The 18,321-nt window shown below is 42.2% G+C and overlaps 1 protein-coding gene and 1 long non-coding RNA gene across 4 annotated transcripts; both read right to left on the bottom strand.

Annotated features, from left to right (window-relative positions):
• Window positions 1–8,438: 8,438 nt before the first annotated feature.
• LOC129810956 (arrestin domain-containing protein 2-like) lies at window positions 8,439–15,976 on the bottom strand. 3 transcript variants are annotated; one of them, XM_055861984.1, is made up of 8 exons: window positions 15,794–15,976; window positions 15,330–15,668; window positions 11,396–11,465; window positions 10,991–11,241; window positions 10,623–10,879; window positions 10,282–10,444; window positions 9,998–10,152; window positions 8,439–9,891 (listed from the first exon to the last, which is right to left on the bottom strand). In XM_055861984.1, exons 2-8 carry the CDS (start codon window positions 15,586–15,588, stop codon window positions 9,838–9,840), a joined length of 1,209 nt encoding a protein of 402 aa, XP_055717959.1. In that variant the 5' UTR covers window positions 15,589–15,668; window positions 15,794–15,976; the 3' UTR covers window positions 8,439–9,837. The 3 variants fall into 3 exon arrangements, with proteins under 3 accessions (XP_055717959.1, XP_055717960.1, XP_055717958.1); XM_055861985.1 differs by having other exon boundaries at window positions 15,330–15,589; XM_055861983.1 differs by lacking the exons at window positions 15,330–15,668; window positions 15,794–15,976 and adding an exon at window positions 12,122–12,595.
• Window positions 15,977–16,251: 275 nt separating this feature from the next.
• Window positions 16,252–18,321, bottom strand: LOC129869289 (uncharacterized). Its single transcript, XR_008761879.1, has 3 exons — window positions 18,007–18,321; window positions 17,680–17,847; window positions 16,252–17,324 (listed from the first exon to the last, which is right to left on the bottom strand). It is a non-coding gene; the product is annotated as an uncharacterized LOC129869289 (long non-coding RNA).

Raw genomic sequence — 18,321 nt, 5'->3', positions numbered from 1 at the left:
TAGCCGCCTATTGATCCGGATGGTCAAGGCTGTGAGGGAGTTGAGGTCCATGGGCAACTCCCGGGCTGCGAGCTCGCCTTTAATCACCTCCGATAATCCGTGATGGAACGTGTCAGACAGGGCTGACGGGTTCCAGACACTCTCAGTCGTCAACGTGTGAAAATACATTGCGTAGTCTGCCACACATGGGAGTCTTGACGTAGTTTGAGCAGCTTACAAGCAGCCTCTCTCCCGGACAACGGAGAATCGAACACTTCACGTACCTCTGCCACAAACTCCTCCAGACTGAGGAAAACGTTGGACTCTTGCTGGCACACCGCCGTAGCCCAGGCAAGTACCCTCCTATTAAATACGCTATCTACGAGTGGTCCGAGGGGAACATAAAAGGCTGCAGCTCGAAGATGAGGGAGCACTGGGAGAGAAACGCCCGGCTGGTTCCAGAATCTCCAGCGGAATGCTCCGGAGGAGTTAAGCGAGGTTCTCAGGACACTGGGGTAGACTGGGAAGAAGCGTCGCTGGTGGCGGGGTTCTGAGAGTCTGGGAGATTACTGTTGTGGCTTGCTGCCTAGTTGGGAATCCGCGGTATTGCACTATAGATAAAGGGGACAAATGGGAGTTGCCTGGTTAAATAAAAAAATGTATAAAATGATGACAAAGCAAAAACAGGAATTTATAAACAGGAATGTTTATAAAAAATTAACTGAAAGATCACATTTACGTTAGTATTCAGACCCTTTACAGTGATTACAGCCTCGAGTCTTCTTGGGTATGACGCTACAAGCTTGGCACACCTGCATTTTGGGACTTTCTCCCATTCTTCTCTGCAGATCCTCTCAAGCTCTGTCAGTTAGGATGGGGAGCGTCGTAGCACAGCTATTTTCAGGTCTCTCCAGAGATGTTCAATCGGGATCAAGTTTGGGCTCTGGCTGGGCCACACAAGGACATTCAGAGACTTGTTCCAAAGCCACTCCTGCGTTGTCTTGGCTGTGTGCTTAGGGTCGCTGTACTGATAAAAGGTGAAACTTCGCCCCAGTCTGAGGTCCTGAGCGCTCTGGATCAGGTTTTCATTAAGGATCTCTCTGTTCTTTGCTCCGTTAATCTTTCCCTCAATTCTGACTAGTCTCACAGTCCCTGCTGCTGATAAACATCTCCACAGCATGATACTCCAAGCAAGCTGTCATGTACCTTTTACTGAGTGGCTTCCGTCTGTCCACACTACCATAAAGGCCTGATTGGTGGAGTGCTGCAGAGATGGTTGTCCTTCTGAAAGGTTCTCCCATCTCCACAGAGGAACACTGAAGCTCTGTCAGAGTGACCATCGGGTTCTTGTTCACCTCCCTGACCATGGCCCTTCTCCCCCGATTGCTCAGTTTGTCCGGACAGTTCTTGGTGGTTTCAAACTTCTTCCATTTCAGAATGATGGAGGCCACTGTGTTATTGGGGACCTTCAATGTAGCAGAAATGTTTTGGTACCCTTTCCCAGATCTGTGCCTCGACACAATTCTGTCTCGAAGTTCTACGGAGCTCAATTCCTTTTACCTCAAGTCTTGGTTTTTGCTCTGACAACCGTGAGACCTTAAATACACAGGTGGGTTAACCCTCACAAGGCTGCCGGCCCAGACTGCATCCCTAGCCGCGTCCTCAGAGCATGCGCAGACCAGTGTTTTCGGACATATTCAATCTTTCCCTATCCCAGTCAACTGTCCCCACATGCTTCAAGATGGCCACCATTGTTCCTGTACCCAAAAAAGAAAAGGTAACTGAACTAAATAACTATCTCTGCACAGCACTCACTTCTGTCATCATGAAGTGCTTTGAGAAACTAGTCAAGGGTCATATCACCTCTACCTTACCTGACACCCTAGACCCACTTCAATTTGCTTACCGCCCCAATAGATCCACAGACGATGCAATTGCCATTGCACCGCACACTGCCCTATCCCATCTGGGCAAGAGGAATACCTATGTAAGAATGCTGTTCATTGACTACAGCTCAGCATTCAACACCATAGCACCTTCTAAGCTCATCATTAATCTTGAGGCCCTGGGTCTGAACCCCACCTTGTGCAACTGGGTCCTGGACTTCCTGACGGGCTGCCCCAGGTGGTGAAGGTAGGAAACAACACCTCCATCCTCAACACTGAGGCCCCACAAGGGTGCGTGCTCAGCCCCATTCTGTACTCCCTGTTCACCCACGATTGCATGGCCACACACGCCTCCAACTCAATCATCAAGTTTGCAGACGACACAACGGCAGTAGGCCTAATTACCAACAATGACGATACCTGCTACAGGGGGGAAGTGAGAGCCATGGGAGTGTGGTGCCAGGAAAATAACCTCTCACTCAATGTCAACAAAACAAAGGAGCTGATCATGGACTTCAGGAAAACAGCAGAGGGAGCACCCCCCTATCCAAATCGATGGGATCGTAGTGGAGAAGGTGGAAAGCTTCAAGTTCCTCGGCGTACAGATCAATGACAAACTGAAATGGTTCAGCCACACAGACAGTGTGGTAAACAAGGCGCAACGGCGCCTCTTCAACCTCAGGACGCTGAAGAAATTTGGCTTGGCACCTAAAACCCTCAGAAACGTTTACAGATGCACAGTTGAGAGCATCCTGTCGGTCTGTATCGCCACCTGGTACTGCAACTGCACCCCCCGCAACCGCAGGGATCTCCAGAGGGTGGTCTGCCCAACGCATCACCGGGGGCAAACTACCTGCCCTCCAGGACACCTACAGCACCCAATATCACAGGAAGGCCAAAAAGATCATCAAGGACAACAATCACCTGAGCCACTGCCTGTTCACCCCACTATCATCCAGAAGGCGAGGTAGGTACAGGTGCATCAAAGCTGCGACAGAGAAACTGAAAACAGCTTTTATCTCAAGGCCATCAGACTGTTAAATAGCCATCACTAGAACATTAGAGGCTGCTGGCCTATATACTTGAAATCATTGGCCATTTTATTAATGGAAAACTAATCACTTTAATAATATTGAAATATTTTGCATTCCTCATCTCATATTTAATGGAAAACGAATGACTTTAATAATATTTAAATATTTTGCATTCCTCATCTCATATGTATACACTGTATTCTATTCTATTCTACTGTATCTTAGTCTATGCCACACTGACATTGCTCGTCCAAATATTTATATATTCTTAATACCATTCCTTTACTTAGATTTGTGTGTATTGTTGTGAAATTGTTAGATATTTCTTGTAAGATATTACTGCACTGTTGGAGCTAGAAACACAAGCATGTCGCTCCACCCACAATAGCATCTGCTGAACATGTGTATGTGACAAATAAAATGTGATTTGATTTGATTTGTGTGCCTTTCCAAATCTTGTTGTAGAAAAATAAGATAACAAAATGTGGAAAATGTCAAGGGGTCTGAATACTTTCTGAATGCACTGTATATTAAGGACATTGAGAAAATGAAAAGCTTGATATTTTGATATTGTCAGTTCCCTATTTTGAGTCTATAGTCCAATTGAAAGTCCTTCAACAGTCTTTTCTCTTTGTTACAATACTGAATAAGTCTCCATTACTGCCTTATGTACGTCTAATGAAGACAGCTAGTCTGCTATGTACTGTGCATTCGGAAAGTATTCAGACCCCTTGACTTTTTCCACATTTTGTTACGTTACAGCCTTATTCCAAAATGTATTACGTTTTTAGTTTTTTAGCAAATGTATTCAAAAAATGGAAACTGAAATATCACATTTACACGAGTATTCAGACCCTTTACTCAGTACTTTGTTGAGGCACATTTGGCAGCCTTGAGGCTTCTTGGGTATGACCCTTCTGTCTCTGAGCTCTATGTACAATTCCTTCAACCTTGAGGCTTGGCTTTTGCTCTGACATGCACTGTCAACTGTGGGACCTTATATAGACAGGTGTGTGTTTTTCCAAATCAGGTCCAATGTATTGAATTTACCACAGGTGGACTCCAATCAAGTTGTAGAAAAATCTTGAGGATGATCAATGAAAAAGGATGCACCTCAGCTCAATTTTGAGTCTCATAGAAAAGGGTCTGAATACTTATGTAAATAAGTTTGCAAAAATGTCTAAAATAAAATATTTTATCCATTTTAGAATAAGGCTGTAACATGACAGAATGTGGAAAAAGTGAAGGGGTCTGAATAATTTCTGATTGCACTGAATGTCATCCTGTGTGTGGGTACAATTGAGAACATAATTTGCTACAAAATACAGGCTTTGCATGTCTGCTGAACTGCCCCAGTGCCCTTTAAATGTAAAAGTCATTCATTCATATTTCTTTGTGTCCAGTAGGCTACATATTGCTCTCTTGCATACAACACAAATGTTGAGATGCACACAAACACACTAAGCAGATACAGATACTCCGTATTGGAAAGGAATGTCAAGCTCTCTTGCTTGAGACAAAACATTTCGCGACCATGGACGTTTCTATCTGCACACAAATTGCCTGACATTCCCAATGAGGTACAACGACAACAACAATGGCGATGCTATGTCTTCCAATGCCACTGTCGAACTTCCAGAGACAAATGTTTTGTAACCTGGCAGTCTACAATTCTGAGATGTTGTTGTGATCGCCTGGAAGCCAGCCAACGTGGAATACGATAGGTTAAATACACAACACAGGGAAAGCAACTTCCTCCCGGCAACCTTGACAACCTGGCCTGGCGACATCTCTCATGTGTACGTGCCACTCTGCTACGTTTCCTGATTGGCCCTGTTGGCTTCCTGTCTCTCATGTAGAGCAGATAAAGACAGAGGGCAGGGAAGTAATAACACTTTGTTACTTCATTTTAACGCTACAGTGTACCAACACAATGCTACATTGGATGCCTGAAAGGTGTTTATTTGGACCAAAACCTTGACCATGAGGTTGAGTTTGTTTGTCTGTCTGTGTCTGCCGTGCATAATCAGCCATGACTTTGGGCTTGTTGGCTGGTTGTTTACAATATCCCTGGCAGTTACATGAAATCCACATGATATTTAAAGCAATACACACACACACTCACACAGAATGCTGTCAGGCTGCCACTACACTATGACTAGCCAATATAACAGTTGAGAAAATACACTCGGACAGACACTATAGAAAACCCCAGGACAGTGACGAGAAGAAAAGTCCGTCTTTACAGGAAGCCCCAACATGTTCCTTTAATGGGAAATGAAAGACTCCTGCTGTACATTCCCCTCTTCCTCTTTGTTTTGCTAAACACTCATTGCAGATCCCATTACGTGAGGATGAGCTGACATGAAGACACACAAGGCAGTCCAGTGTGCTGCCAATGTTCCGAATCCCAGGCTCCATTCCTAATTGCTCCATGAGGAATTTGTCTAACAGCATCATTCCAATGGGAGAATCCCCCTTCTCTTCTCTTGACACACTGGGCAGACAGACACCAAGTAAGAGGAGTCAATGCCCTGTTTGTTGATGATACAGTTGAAGTCGGAAGTTTACATACACCTTAGCCAAATACATTTAAACTCAGTTTTTCACAATTCTTGACATTTAATCCTAGTACAAATTCCCTGCCTTAGGTCAGTTAGGATCACCACTTCAGTTTAAGAATGTGAAATGTCAGAATAATAGTAGAGAGTATTATTTATTTCAGCTTTATTTCTTTCATCACATTCCCAGTGGTTCAGAAGTTCACATACACTCAATTAGTATTTGGTAGCATTACATATAAATTGTTTAACTTGGGTCAAACGTTTCGGGTAGCCTTCCACAAGATTCCCACAATAAGTTGGGTGAATTTTGGTCCATTCCTACTGACAGAGCTGGTGTAACTGAGTCAGGTTTGTAGGCCTCCTTGCTCGCACACACTTTTTCAGTTCTGCCCACACATTTTCTATAGGGTTGAGGTCAGGGCTTTGTGATGACTTTGTTGTCCTTAAGCCATTTTGCCACAACTTTGGAAGTATGCTTGGGGTCACTGCCCATTTGGAAGACCCATTTGCGACCAAGATTTAACTTCCTGACTGATCTCTTGAGATGTTGCTTCAATATATCCACATACTTGTCCTGCCTCATGATGCCATCTATTTTGTGAAGTTCACCAGTCCCTCCTGCAGCAAAGCACCCCTGTGCTTCACGGTTGGGATGCTGTTCTTTAGCTTGCAAGCCTCCCCCTTTTTCCTCCAAACATAATGATGGTCATTATGGCCAAACAATTCTATTTTTGTTTCATCAGACATGAGACATTTCTCCAAAAAGTACAATCTTTGTCCCCATGTGCAGTTACAAACTGTAGTCTGGCTTTTTATGGCGGTTTTGAAGCAGTGGCTTCTTCCATTGTCACGGCCGTCAAAAGGAGGAGACCAAGGTGCAGCGTTGTATGTGTACACTCTTCTTTATTTGAAGAATGAACACTGAACAAAACAACAAAATGTGAAGCTATACAAATGAGTGCGAACAGGCAACTACACATAGAAAAGAACACACAAATACTCAAGGGAAAATGGCTACCTAAATATGGTCCCCAATCAGAGACAACGATAAACAGCTGCCTCTGATTGGGAACCATATCAGGCCCCATAGACATATATATCCCTAGACCTAGAAAACCCCTAGATATATAAAAGCCCTAGACAAGACAAAACTAGCATACCCACCCTAGTCACACCCTGACCTAACCAAAATAATAAAGAAAACATAGATAACTAACGTCAGGGCGTGACATCCATGCTGAGAGGCCTTTCAGGTTATGTCGATATAGGACTCGTTTTACTGTGGATATAGATACTTTTGTACCCGTTTCATCCAGCATATTCACAAGGTCCTTTGCTGTTGTTCTGGGATTGATTGACACTTTTCGCACCAAAGTACGTTCATCTCTAGTAGACAGAACGCGTCTCCTTCCTGAGAGGTATGAAGGCTGCATGGTCCCATGGTGTTTATACTTGCGTACTATTGTTTGTACAGATGAACGTGGTACCTTCAGGCATTTGGAAATTGCTCCCAAGCATGAACCAGACTTGTGGAGGTTGGCTGAATTATTTTGATTTTCCCATGATGTCAAGCAAAGAGCCACTGAGTTTGAAGGTAGGCCTTCAAATACATCCACAGGTACACCTCCAATTGACTCAAATTATATAAATTAGCCTATCAGAAGCTTCTAAAGCTATGACATAATTTTCTGGAATTTTCCAAGCTGTTTAAAGGCACAGTCAACTTAGTGTATGTAACCTTCTGACCCACTGGAATTGTGATACAGTGAATTATAAGGGAAAGAATCTGTCTGAAACAATTGTTCGGAAAAATTACTTGTGTCATGCACAAAGTAGATGTCCTAACCAACTTGCCAAAACTATAGTTTGTTAACAAGAAATTTGTGGAGTGGTTGAAACGAGTTTTAATGACTCCAAACTAAGTGTATGTAAACTTTCGACTTCAACTGTATGTGCCATAACCGCCTATTGCAATTTGTCAAGACAACATATATCAAATGTTTTGCCTTGCGTGCCAAGCCACCAACTCACCACCGGCACCAGCCAAGGCCTGTCCCAATAGGTTTGGTGAGAGATGGAAACGTCTATTTTGGTCAGGTTTTGAAACTGACTGTTTTTTATGAATTTGTTATCCTTGATGGCCTGTCTAATTAATAACACCATCTTAGTATTCTGTTTCCTCTTTCACTGCAGATTGCAGGCCTACTAGGTCACATATGCTCTGTTTCCTGTGAAGGAGTTTATAATGCATCTACCACACAGCCACCTCACACAAGATATTGAAGGTTTGGTTACGTAAACCAGTCACAGATGGAGTTTTGATAAGACAAAAAATGACAAGAAATCAAGTCAGAAACTCTGTAACAGGCCACTGTTATCCTTTCATCCTGTTCTTGTATGTATTAAACAATTGTAAGACCAGCATCTGCCAAAGGCTGCAGGAATAGCCGGAAAAGCAAAATTATGTAACTGTACAATGTAAAAAATATACACCCACTACCACTTCACAATTATTGTTTTCATGGCCTGCTGCCTCTGAGTAAGAGAAGTGTTCTTCAGATGAACCATGCCCGCAGTGCTGCCTCAGCTGACATTAAAACTGCTGTACATGATGTTCCAAAAAAAGACAGTAGAATGTAGCAGAACAAAAAAATAATGAGGTTTCAGGTTACATGAACCTAAGTTTGGTCAAAGAAATTCAATTCCCATTATGGTTCAAATGTGTGGATGTTAAAAAAAAGTTAAACGTGACTGAATTACTTTTCACCAGAATTCCCCTGCCCAGTCATGTCTCTTAAGCATGTCAACGAGTAGCTGTTGAAAAGGAAGCTTTAATATCCTCTTCTTGAGATGGCACTCAATCATCATTTCAAGGAGAACAAGTTGTATTGAACCTCTAGTCAAATCTAACCAATGAAACTTTCTGGGAAATAGAATGAGGTAAATTAAGAAAAGAATTGACAGAAAACACAAAAAAATCTGTCAGTGTTTTTATTACAAACAAGAATTACAAAAACTTTGGCTAGTCATGTGAATCAACAATGGCATTTGTATAAAATACATTCCGTTTAAGGTGTGTGCTGCACTGAGCATGACACCAAAGCTGCGTTGCTGACCTGAAGCCACAATTCTCGCCACTATTTGGAAATGAGGTAAAAGTCCTCAGTAATTTCTTGGAATGTTCTTCAGTACACTTCAAAGTGACATCTCCAACGTAAGGCTTAATGTGACGCTGAACAAATGTTCTGCAGACATTTCTAAACTGTTCAGAAACATCAAGGCACAGGCATCTGGTGTGAGACAAACGCACAAACCACATGGCTCAGACATTTCCTCTTTAGCTGCTTCTAAAACTAATCATTTGAGCCTGAAGCAGCTTCAAAACAGACTCACACGTTTTTTCCTCTTATCATTGTTGTGAACGGTCATAATAAATCAGTACTAGTCTCTATTTGAGGAGACACTATGCATAGGTTTGTGCTAAAGAACTAGCTTTTACGCAACCCCAATTCCTCTTGAATTCATCCACATACCAAGAAATTCACTTAGTTTCTTCATCCAGTACTGTTACATTAACATTCAGAATACATTGAACAGCTCCAGAGGATACCTGCTGCATCAGAATCGCTCAGGCAATCATTTCAGTTCATTTGCAGATACTGCAGGCTTTCCCTTTTGCATCGCATTACTTGTGTACATCGGCTTAATATCTAAACCTGCTGACTCAACTCCTCTTCACCAAACCATGACTTCTCAGAAAAAAGGGCTTACTTGAAACTCATTTACTTGACTATTAGTAGAAATAGTCATGGGAACATCATGATTGAGTCATAATACATAACGCAGGTTGACATCCAGGCTATATGTTACAAGGCAAAGGGGAGTTGGGTATTACAGACGCCTCAACATTAAGCCAGCTGATAACTTCTTCATATCACATCGCATTCTTTAAGACTTAGGTATCATCTGCAACTCCAACTCACCCCCTTACAAAAATCAAGTGATTCTCCCCCAATATTTCCCCAAATTCAGTAAATAACACAAAACATTTATTGTGTGGGAATCATTGATTGGCAGGAGGGGCTCTGTTTCCTCATCCAGAGCCAAAATCACTTTGGAGGACAGGAACCATGGGACAAGTTATTACCTTTCCTTGCGCAACGTAACATGTCCATCTTTCTTTTTAAAAAAGGGCTTCCTCCACAACCAGGTCCTGTCGTCTCCATCTCCTCTTCTCAGCGGTACTCTTAGTCCCTACCAACAACAGAGGCCACATCTTGGGACTGGGTAGCCAGTTTCGGATAGTAATCCAGGAGAAGACAAATCACTTTGCGTAATTAAGTCGGGTCATCGCGTGACGCTCAAGTGGTTGGTTCAACACGTCATGCAGCGACGTCTCATGTTGAGGGGCTGAGGGTTTGGGTCGACCTGCAGGCACAAAACACAAAGGTATACGTTTCAATAAGGCACATTGGGCCATGAAGTGTAGAGAGTTCTGTTAAATCACAGAGTATTCTAAGTGGTGCTAGCTCACCTCGCAGTACACCGGAGGGGGTCGGAAGCGGAACTCCTGGACAAAGGCCCTAAGTGGGTGCTCCATGATCCCACTGAGGTCCTCCTCAGGACGGTGGGCCATAGTGTTCTGCTCAGCCTCCTCATCAGTCACCACAGAGCTGTAGTCAGGAGGAGCTGTATGGGGGAGGGAAAGAGGGGACAGATGAGTAAACCATTTTCCCTAAGGTTGGAGATTTTCAGGGGGTTTGGCTTTTAGCTTTGGGGAACATGTTATGTCTTGTTTACAATGAGACAGACACTTACGCTCAGGCTGCTCAGGGATGGCCATGCGGAGCCATTCCAGGTTGACACTGTACTGGCTGCTGACACTAGAGGTGCGGCTGCCGAAGGGATGCAGGGGGATGGTGCCCATCACCAGCGGCAGCTCTAGGCACAACTTAGAGGTCCCAGGAACATCCACACATACCTAAGTGGTGGAGTGGGGAGAAAGCTTTTAGAACTACAGTAACATGGACTCTTCAGTAGGGGTAAAACCACTAACCTCTAATTAGCTTTTCATTATCAATAAGACATATACTCAACAAGGAAAACCTAGTAAACGTGCATTAAGTGCTTTCCATTCTCTGTCTAGGGAGTGAACTCACCCTGAGCATGTATTCCACTTTGATGATGCGGCACTGCAGGATGGAGGGCCCGACGGGTGGGATCTTGATGGCGCGGCCATGCCAGGTCTCCCTACGCTGGGCCCCCACCACGTCGCCACTAAGCGTGGCCACCACCGCCTGCTTCTGCTTCATGGTACCCCGAGCGAGGAACGTCTGCGTCTGTGTGATGTAGGCCTTGGGCACCACACAGCGTGACGTGGCATTGTCAAACTCAGCAAAGACAGGAATCACCTCACCTGGAAGATGGAGAATAGAGGCTGTGACGTTACATTTGGTTTAGCTAAAAACAGTTATAACTATTTGTTAAGTTCAGGCCACTAGGGTTAAAGGATATGGTTGGTTCTTACCTGGTGTGTAACCTTTACGGTCGATCTTGGCAGTTATCGACACCTGTCCAAAGTTGTGGTACCAAACCCGTGCCATCTTGTCTTTACTGCCAGCTTGGGGGGCCAATAAGGCTGGTGTGTTGATGTCAATGGGCTCAATGACTGTGAACTCCTTCTTGATCTTCCTCACTGTAGCCCAGGGCCTATGCAGCTTCACCTTCACCCAGTAGCGGACGCTGCCATGCTTGCCTTCGAAAGATGTTACCAGTGTCCTGTTGGAGTAAAACACATCAATTGATTAGACCTTCGTTGTTCTTTAATAAGATGTGATGATATCATAGGCCCAAATCAAATGCAATCAACACAGGTGCATTACTGTATGCTAATACTGAACCGAAACCATTCATGCCAGAAAGGGATACTTACTCGTCAGGCAACTGGAAACTAAATGGAAATTCATGTCTTCCAGCAGGGAGAAGGGTGAGCTCGCCATTATCTGAATAGAAATGAATAAAACAAGCATTAATGTTTTGTGACAATTTCTGATACATTCATTGATTACTGAAAGAGTGCATTTTGCTTTCCAATGCTATGTACTACCTAAAAAAAATATTGGATAAGTCACCGAGTTCAATTTTTCATTACAATGAACTGCAGCTGAAGTTACTCTTTTCTCATCAAACAAGAGCACCATATTTATCCAACATTAAAACGTTAGACGTGATATGTAGCACCTTTCTCTATCCTACTTGCAAGGGGTGGCTCCTTCTCACTGTCCCGAGAACAGATTTTTGTCAAACCTGGTGTTCTTGAATGGGTATTTTCAGGCCCTTGATTTGTGGGTTATTTTGTTCAATTTTATATTATTTATGGCAGCACTTGACAGAGTCCCCTTTTATAGTTATTGCTTTAAGAATTAATCTAACTTGCATTGACAACACTTGAACCTTAAAAAAAAAAATGACAGAATAATTCAAAGCTAATAAATTATAACAAAATGCAACCTCATGAGATAAACCCCCCACAAAACGCAGTTGTGTACAATAAAATATTTTTCTCTTGAGTGAAATTTGCTCGAGATGGTTTGTCCGGAGAGTGTCATAACATGGAACATGATTGCTTACATTCACCGAGAAAGAGTGAATGACTAACCTGCTTGCAAAAGCACTTCTCTTCGGTTGAGATATTCCACTTCGTCGCTGTAGTTTTGAGTATAAGCAGTACTAGACCCAGCCGAACGTGACTCGGTCCAATACACTTTAGCAAAACCTTCGGCGTGCAACTTCAACGACTCCACTTTACATTCCCCTGCAAGGTCCAAAACAACTTTTCCAGACACCACGTCCCCACTGCTGAAGACTGGAGGAGAGTCGATTTCTGGAGAGTCAAAGACGATGTCAAACTTTTTCAATTTGCCGAAAATCATCTTGAGGCGTGTTAATTCCAAAGGGAATACTTTTGCTAAAATGTTCTTGCGCTCTTATTCAAGTTGTCAAAAAACGTAGAACGTTTCAGTTATCTCTCTGGCTTGTCGCTACACAAAACTGATGCAGCAGAGACGGCCACAGTTCCTTTTTGCACGATGTGAAAGGGGGCGGGATCTCCGAATATATTACATAAGGTGCCATGCATAGATTGTAGCAGGCTAATAAACATCTTCCCTGGGCGTGGTGTTCAGAGCGAACGGAGAAAACAGTGCCTGGTGATTGATGGTTACAGGTTCTTAGACAAAAACAGACTTAACTGAGCATGCCTGAAGACTGCAATTCCTCCCATTTGACAAAATAGTTTCACATTGTACTATTGTGCAAAGGTATTTATTTTCGCTTTAGCTCGTGTCCATTTTTAACATTCTGTACATGCCGTCTATGCATTAGTTCCAAGAAACAGAACATGCACAGTTTGCAAAATTGATTTTCTTAGAGAGCAAACATGATGATGATTAGAAAAGTCTCTAAAGCCCTGTATGAACTATCATGAAACAGTTTTTTTACTATTTCATATAGGCTACCACTTCAATAAAAAGCAATAATGATAAAGGGAATGCGCATAAACATGACAAGTACATTTAAGTACATCTGCTTGCAATACAAATACATCGATCATATCTTACAGAACATTTAGTTCCAGGCCCTCTAGATTGCAAAATCAGGGGTGAAATGTTGTCCCAAAAAACAAAGTTGTTTACTTATTTGTTTCCTGAAAGTATGTGAGGGTTATATACTGCCTCCTGTGGTGTGAACGACACATGCAACAGCTGGACTTTGTCATGGATTACAGACTAATACCAGTACTGTGCAAATTTATGATATCAACCGCCTCCTGGTGGCTATTTGAGAACTTAAAAAGTGTGTAATCGACTTCAGTGAGCTCTGACCTTAGACTTCCTGTAATTGCTTTGCCGATGAGATAAAAACCATGTATGCCTGCATGCCTGCACGAAGAATGATTTTGGACTTTTGGACCACGTTGTATTTTGGACCACGTTGTATCAAATAATGAATGGTCTGCAGACTCATCACACTCACAAAGTTAATAACATGTACATATGTGTTCAGAACAGATGATATTCAAAACAAAGACCTATCTTAGTAGAGTGCCAAGTTATGTATAGAAGGCTATAGCTATGTTTTTCGGGGGTCCGGCTTAAGGCACACAAACAGCAGGACTTAAGCCAGAGTGTATTCACACAAAGAATACATGGAAAACACAGTCTAGTTTATTGCAATGAACATGGACGGCATCATTACACATGTATCAGACGACCAAAGACAGCTGCAGTATCCGTATCAACATGAAATGTCTCAAAACCAAATCAACCAAACTAATGTCATGAAGGGGTTAAAACTATTCTGCAATTCTATCTGACCATGGGAAAAAGGCTACTTTTAAATGACATATGAAATGAGATAAGAGGTCCACAGAATATGTTTGCTCACATTGCTTTTATAATGAAATAGGACTGCACTTCATAAGCTATTTCGCAACTAACTTACCATGATTAGAGATTCATTTGACAAGTGCCTGCACCCTGAAGTCCCAGCCATTTAGCAATTATTAGTCAGACTCGAGGCAAATAACAAAGGACTGTTGGGGTGTATTTCAACATCTTCCTGTAGAGGTTGTTAATCTAGTTGCTCCCACATGTTTTTCCCTTGTTACCTGAGAGACAGAGGCAGCATTTTTGTTTAAACCCCCCACACCTTTTCTGGCCAGCAGCCGTCTTCGGCCTCTGCCTCTTCTTGGGCTTCTCCACTCACTCTTTCTTTCACTTTAGTTTATACATTCCAAAACCACTATTTACAGTCTAACAGTCATAATGAAGGAGAAAGTGTCAAAAACCCAAAAGCGAGACTCAGAAAGTAAATGGCCATGCTCCTTTTCTGATTAGACCTACAATAATCAAAGCAAGTCCACAATCAAACCAAAATGTAGAAATTTACTTTGACTCTGTGAAGGAAAATATGAAGTTCTGTGAGAAATGGCTACCCTGACTATTTGCATTGCCCCCCCTCCCCCAACCCCTCTTTTACGCTGCTGCAAATCTGTTAATTATCTATGCATAGTCACTTTAACTCTACCTTTAACTCTACCTAAGCTGTGACCCCGCACATTGACTCTGTACCGGTACCCCCTGTATATAGCCTCGTGCTGTTATTTTACTACTGCTCTTTAATTATTTGTTATTTTATCTATTTTTACTTAACACTTATTTTTCTTAAAACTGCATTGTTGGTTAAGGTCTTGTAAGTAAGTATTTCACTGTAAGGTCTACTACATCTGTTGTATTCGGCGCATGTGACAAATACAATTTGATTGTCAAGGCAAGGCAAGTCATGCATGACAGCTGACTTTCTAGTGAAACATTAACTCCACCAGTCCTACATTTATTTACCTGCCAGTCTGATGGCCTAGATCCAATCCCTATAAGTATGTTGCTGCTACACGTGAGCTTCATTCACACGCGACAGAATTGTACATATTAAATTCATGCTGTCAACTATTTTCCAGTCTCGTGTTATTCTACAGTGCCTCTAAGAATGTCATTTTCTAATAGATTTGTGTTGTATGTTTTATAACCAAAAGTAGGGCCTGTGTCTTCAGTGTTTCCATACTTACTGTGTCCTACAGTAGGCTTAGTCAAATCCAAGGTGCACTACTTTTAGAGATGCATGCTTTTTACCATGCAATTAATTAGTTCCAATCATGGGCTCAAAATTTGAATTTTAGTTTGGATAATTGCATTAATAGGAAATCAATAGATACTAACCCTTTTGAACATTTCAACATGGTTCAGATATTAAAACATATCCGGTGACAAATAACCAGTGTGATCTTTCCAGAAATGCAGAAGAATTACCTCGGATGAGATGTTGTCTCTTCCTAAAGTAGGTGATCTTGGAGGTGTAGTCGTTGTAAACTGCATTCATGCCCACACTGTGATCCTCAAGCCAGTGGGCAGTGGCAACCCCTCTTCCAATGACCTTCATGGAGTGCACTTTCGTCTCCCTGTTGAGCTCTAAAACGACCTGTCCTGACACTATCTCGCCGCTGGCATATACAGCATCGTCCGGCTCGTCCAACTCCAGTTTAAAACGTTTAATTGTCTTGAAAGTCATTCTTTGGAGGGAACATTTATGAATTATACCACAAGAAAATGTTGCCTGTGACACAAATACCTGATGGTGCCGTGTTGTTTCTGAAAAGAAAACATGAATTATGCATAAACACACGGACCTGCCTAAACTACATTTAACCGTTTTTGAATTAAATATTTCACACCAGCAGACCAAAGTTCTGTCAAAGAACACAAACCAAACCTACCTTAAAAAAATGGGATGGTGGATTTGAGTTCTTCACTGTAATATTTAAATTGTTACAATGTTTCTACCACATAATTTATTTGCTCAAGTAGGAATGGGTTTCTTTAACATACACAATTTAGAAAAAAAGCACATGCGAGTCACGCCGTCCACTCGTGTTTACGAGTGTGGCCAGAAAGCGACCACTGTTTTCAGAGCCTGAAAGTTCACTGGTTTACGAGATGATTCGCTACAGAGATTACTCTCCCCTCCCTCCCGGCTACATGAGTGTACTAACTGCTGTGTCTAATGTTTTCATGACTTCTCAGCCTTTTGGGTATGCATTGATAAGATATAATGCATAGGATGCGTAAGATATCAATGCATGGAATAAATCAAATACAATATATTTAATAGTTGCAGGTATATATTTAAGAAAATATGGTGTGAACATAGAATATTTTCCCATATTGTATCGGATAGTAATTGTGCATTCACTAAAATTGTTTAATGATCAGGGCTATCGGATTCACATGCACTAAACACAGGATCAGAAAGCTTACTTTACACACACATAAACACCTAATGTCAATATTAGAGGTTCATTATGGGTAACCACATGGATGCAAAGTGTTGTTAAACAAAGATTGAAATGAAACTGATGCTGATGCTGAAATACTGATAGTCATAGGCTTGCACTTCATTGGATACAAGGCCAACACCAGGCAGCGTCCGCTTCACGTCATAAATTACAACACGCAAAGCCATGCCCCTCGTTCAGGGGAGACGTTCCGGTTCGTCCCATAGACCGTCATTCAAAGTTGGCTTCTTTCAGCGGTACTTTTGAAGCTGTCTGTCAAATAACGAGAACATGCCCATAAGTACAGTCAGTCAGTGTACAGTCAGTCAATATCTCTGACAACTCCTCATCAACTGCATTAGCTATTTACACCCACACACTTTATTTTGTATACTTTTTAACTTAAATTACTTACTATTGTGTATTATGTGTATGTACTACAACTAGACTATGGGTAAATTGTTCTGTCCATATTCTGTCTGTATATTTAGTCTGTGTTGTATACACTGTAGCACCATTTCACCAGGTCAAATGTATGTACATGGCGATTAGAGGTGATTGTTATTCTATAGAGAGGGTGATCGGTGTCCTGAAGGGAAGATTCCATATCCTCCATGGGTCACATCCACTTTGCTTCTTGAAGAACCCTTAGGGATGAAGTTGACAAGCGAGAAGAGACGATGGTTGACAACATACTACACGTATGTGCTGCTATGGTGAACATGTCTGATAGTGTTGTTTACAAGAATACAAATGAATGTGACAGCCAAAGTGATGCCTAAAAAGGGTCCTGAAGTGCCAATCTAAATACAGTTAATTTATCATTTATTTTCACCAGACCGATTACATGATTCAGGGTTGAGTCCTTCGACTGAACTACTGTATTCCTAACTTTTCTTCATGTACCAGCGTCTCATTCTTCCTCTCTGCACTGTATTCCACCCTGGACTGTCTGTAGACTGGAGTCTGTCTCCTAAGAAGGAAACGCATCACCGTCAATTGTTTTTGGTTGTTGTTTTTTACAGCCAGCGTGGAACCAGATATAAGGCTGTATTCAATCCGTATCGCGGAAGATCCGTATTAAAATGTAAAGGTCATTTCCGATTGAGCCGACATATGCAGCGTTTAACGCGAATGCAGTCTCCGCGAACACGGGAACATGGCCTTTAAATTTCAGACGAGCTAATAAAAGGTGGATCTTCCTCGACACGGATTGAATTCAGCCCATAGTCTTGGTTTTCTTAACTTATTCCCAATCTCTTATTCTATCAGTTACAGTATATGAAATGAATATACAGTAGACCTATATCACAACCTAGAGTTTGTACCTTGGGCTGTGCCAACCATCTTGTTGTAGATATACTTGGCCCAGAATCGGTATATTATTGTGTCCAGAGCCTTGGTGAGGAAGTCATCATCCCACGTGACACGGACAATTATACATTGTTTTGGGGTCCACGTGATGAAATCAGTTCTTGTTTTACAAACATCTGCACCTGTGTTGAACAAAACATAGTGAAAACTGACTCAGCACGTAGCAGTCTATGCTCCTATGAACTTTTTGACGTCAGACAACATTTAGGTCAACTATGAACTATGTTGATATGTATTTTCCCTTATAACTGCTATATAATTCAGTGTAAATGTTCACCAACCTGAGTGTTGGAGAAGTGGTTCTTCCTCAAAGAAGTTGCACTTGCCAGATGCCCTCTCTTGTTCTGTAGCCAGTCGTCCAGAGTGCTGTTGTCTTGTGCCCAATTGAAAGGACACTTGCCCTCCGGGACTCTGTGTACAGCCACCCATGTCTGATGTGATTCCTCCGTCACCCTCCACAATGGTTTGACTTGAGCCTTCATGATGGTGGGGTCGGACACCCCAGATTTGTGATGATAAATCACTTGAACCCATCCACTTTCAAATAAGGTATTGGGCTTCCAAGGAATGGTAACTGTTCATATAACGTGCAGTGT

Source organism: Salvelinus fontinalis, chromosome 14 (genome assembly GCF_029448725.1).
Source record: "Salvelinus fontinalis isolate EN_2023a chromosome 14, ASM2944872v1, whole genome shotgun sequence".
NCBI classification, from domain to species: domain Eukaryota; kingdom Metazoa; phylum Chordata; class Actinopteri; order Salmoniformes; family Salmonidae; genus Salvelinus; species Salvelinus fontinalis.
This window is presented reverse-complemented; position numbering and strand designations above follow the sequence as displayed.

What these genes read in the sequence shown, in the direction of transcription:
- LOC129810956 (XM_055861983.1), bottom strand. Translation starts at nt 12,395, where the DNA reads ATGATTTTCGGCAAATTGAAAAAGTTTGACATCGTCTTTGACTCTCCA. An exon ending in CCGTAAAGGTTACACACCAG is followed by an intron (nt 10,880 to 10,990) that starts GTAAGAACCAAC and finishes TCCATCTTCCAG; the next exon opens with GTGAGGTGATTCCTGTCTTT. An exon ending in AAGTGGAATACATGCTCAGG is followed by an intron (nt 10,445 to 10,622) that starts GTGAGTTCACTC and finishes TCCACCACTTAG; the next exon opens with GTATGTGTGGATGTTCCTGG.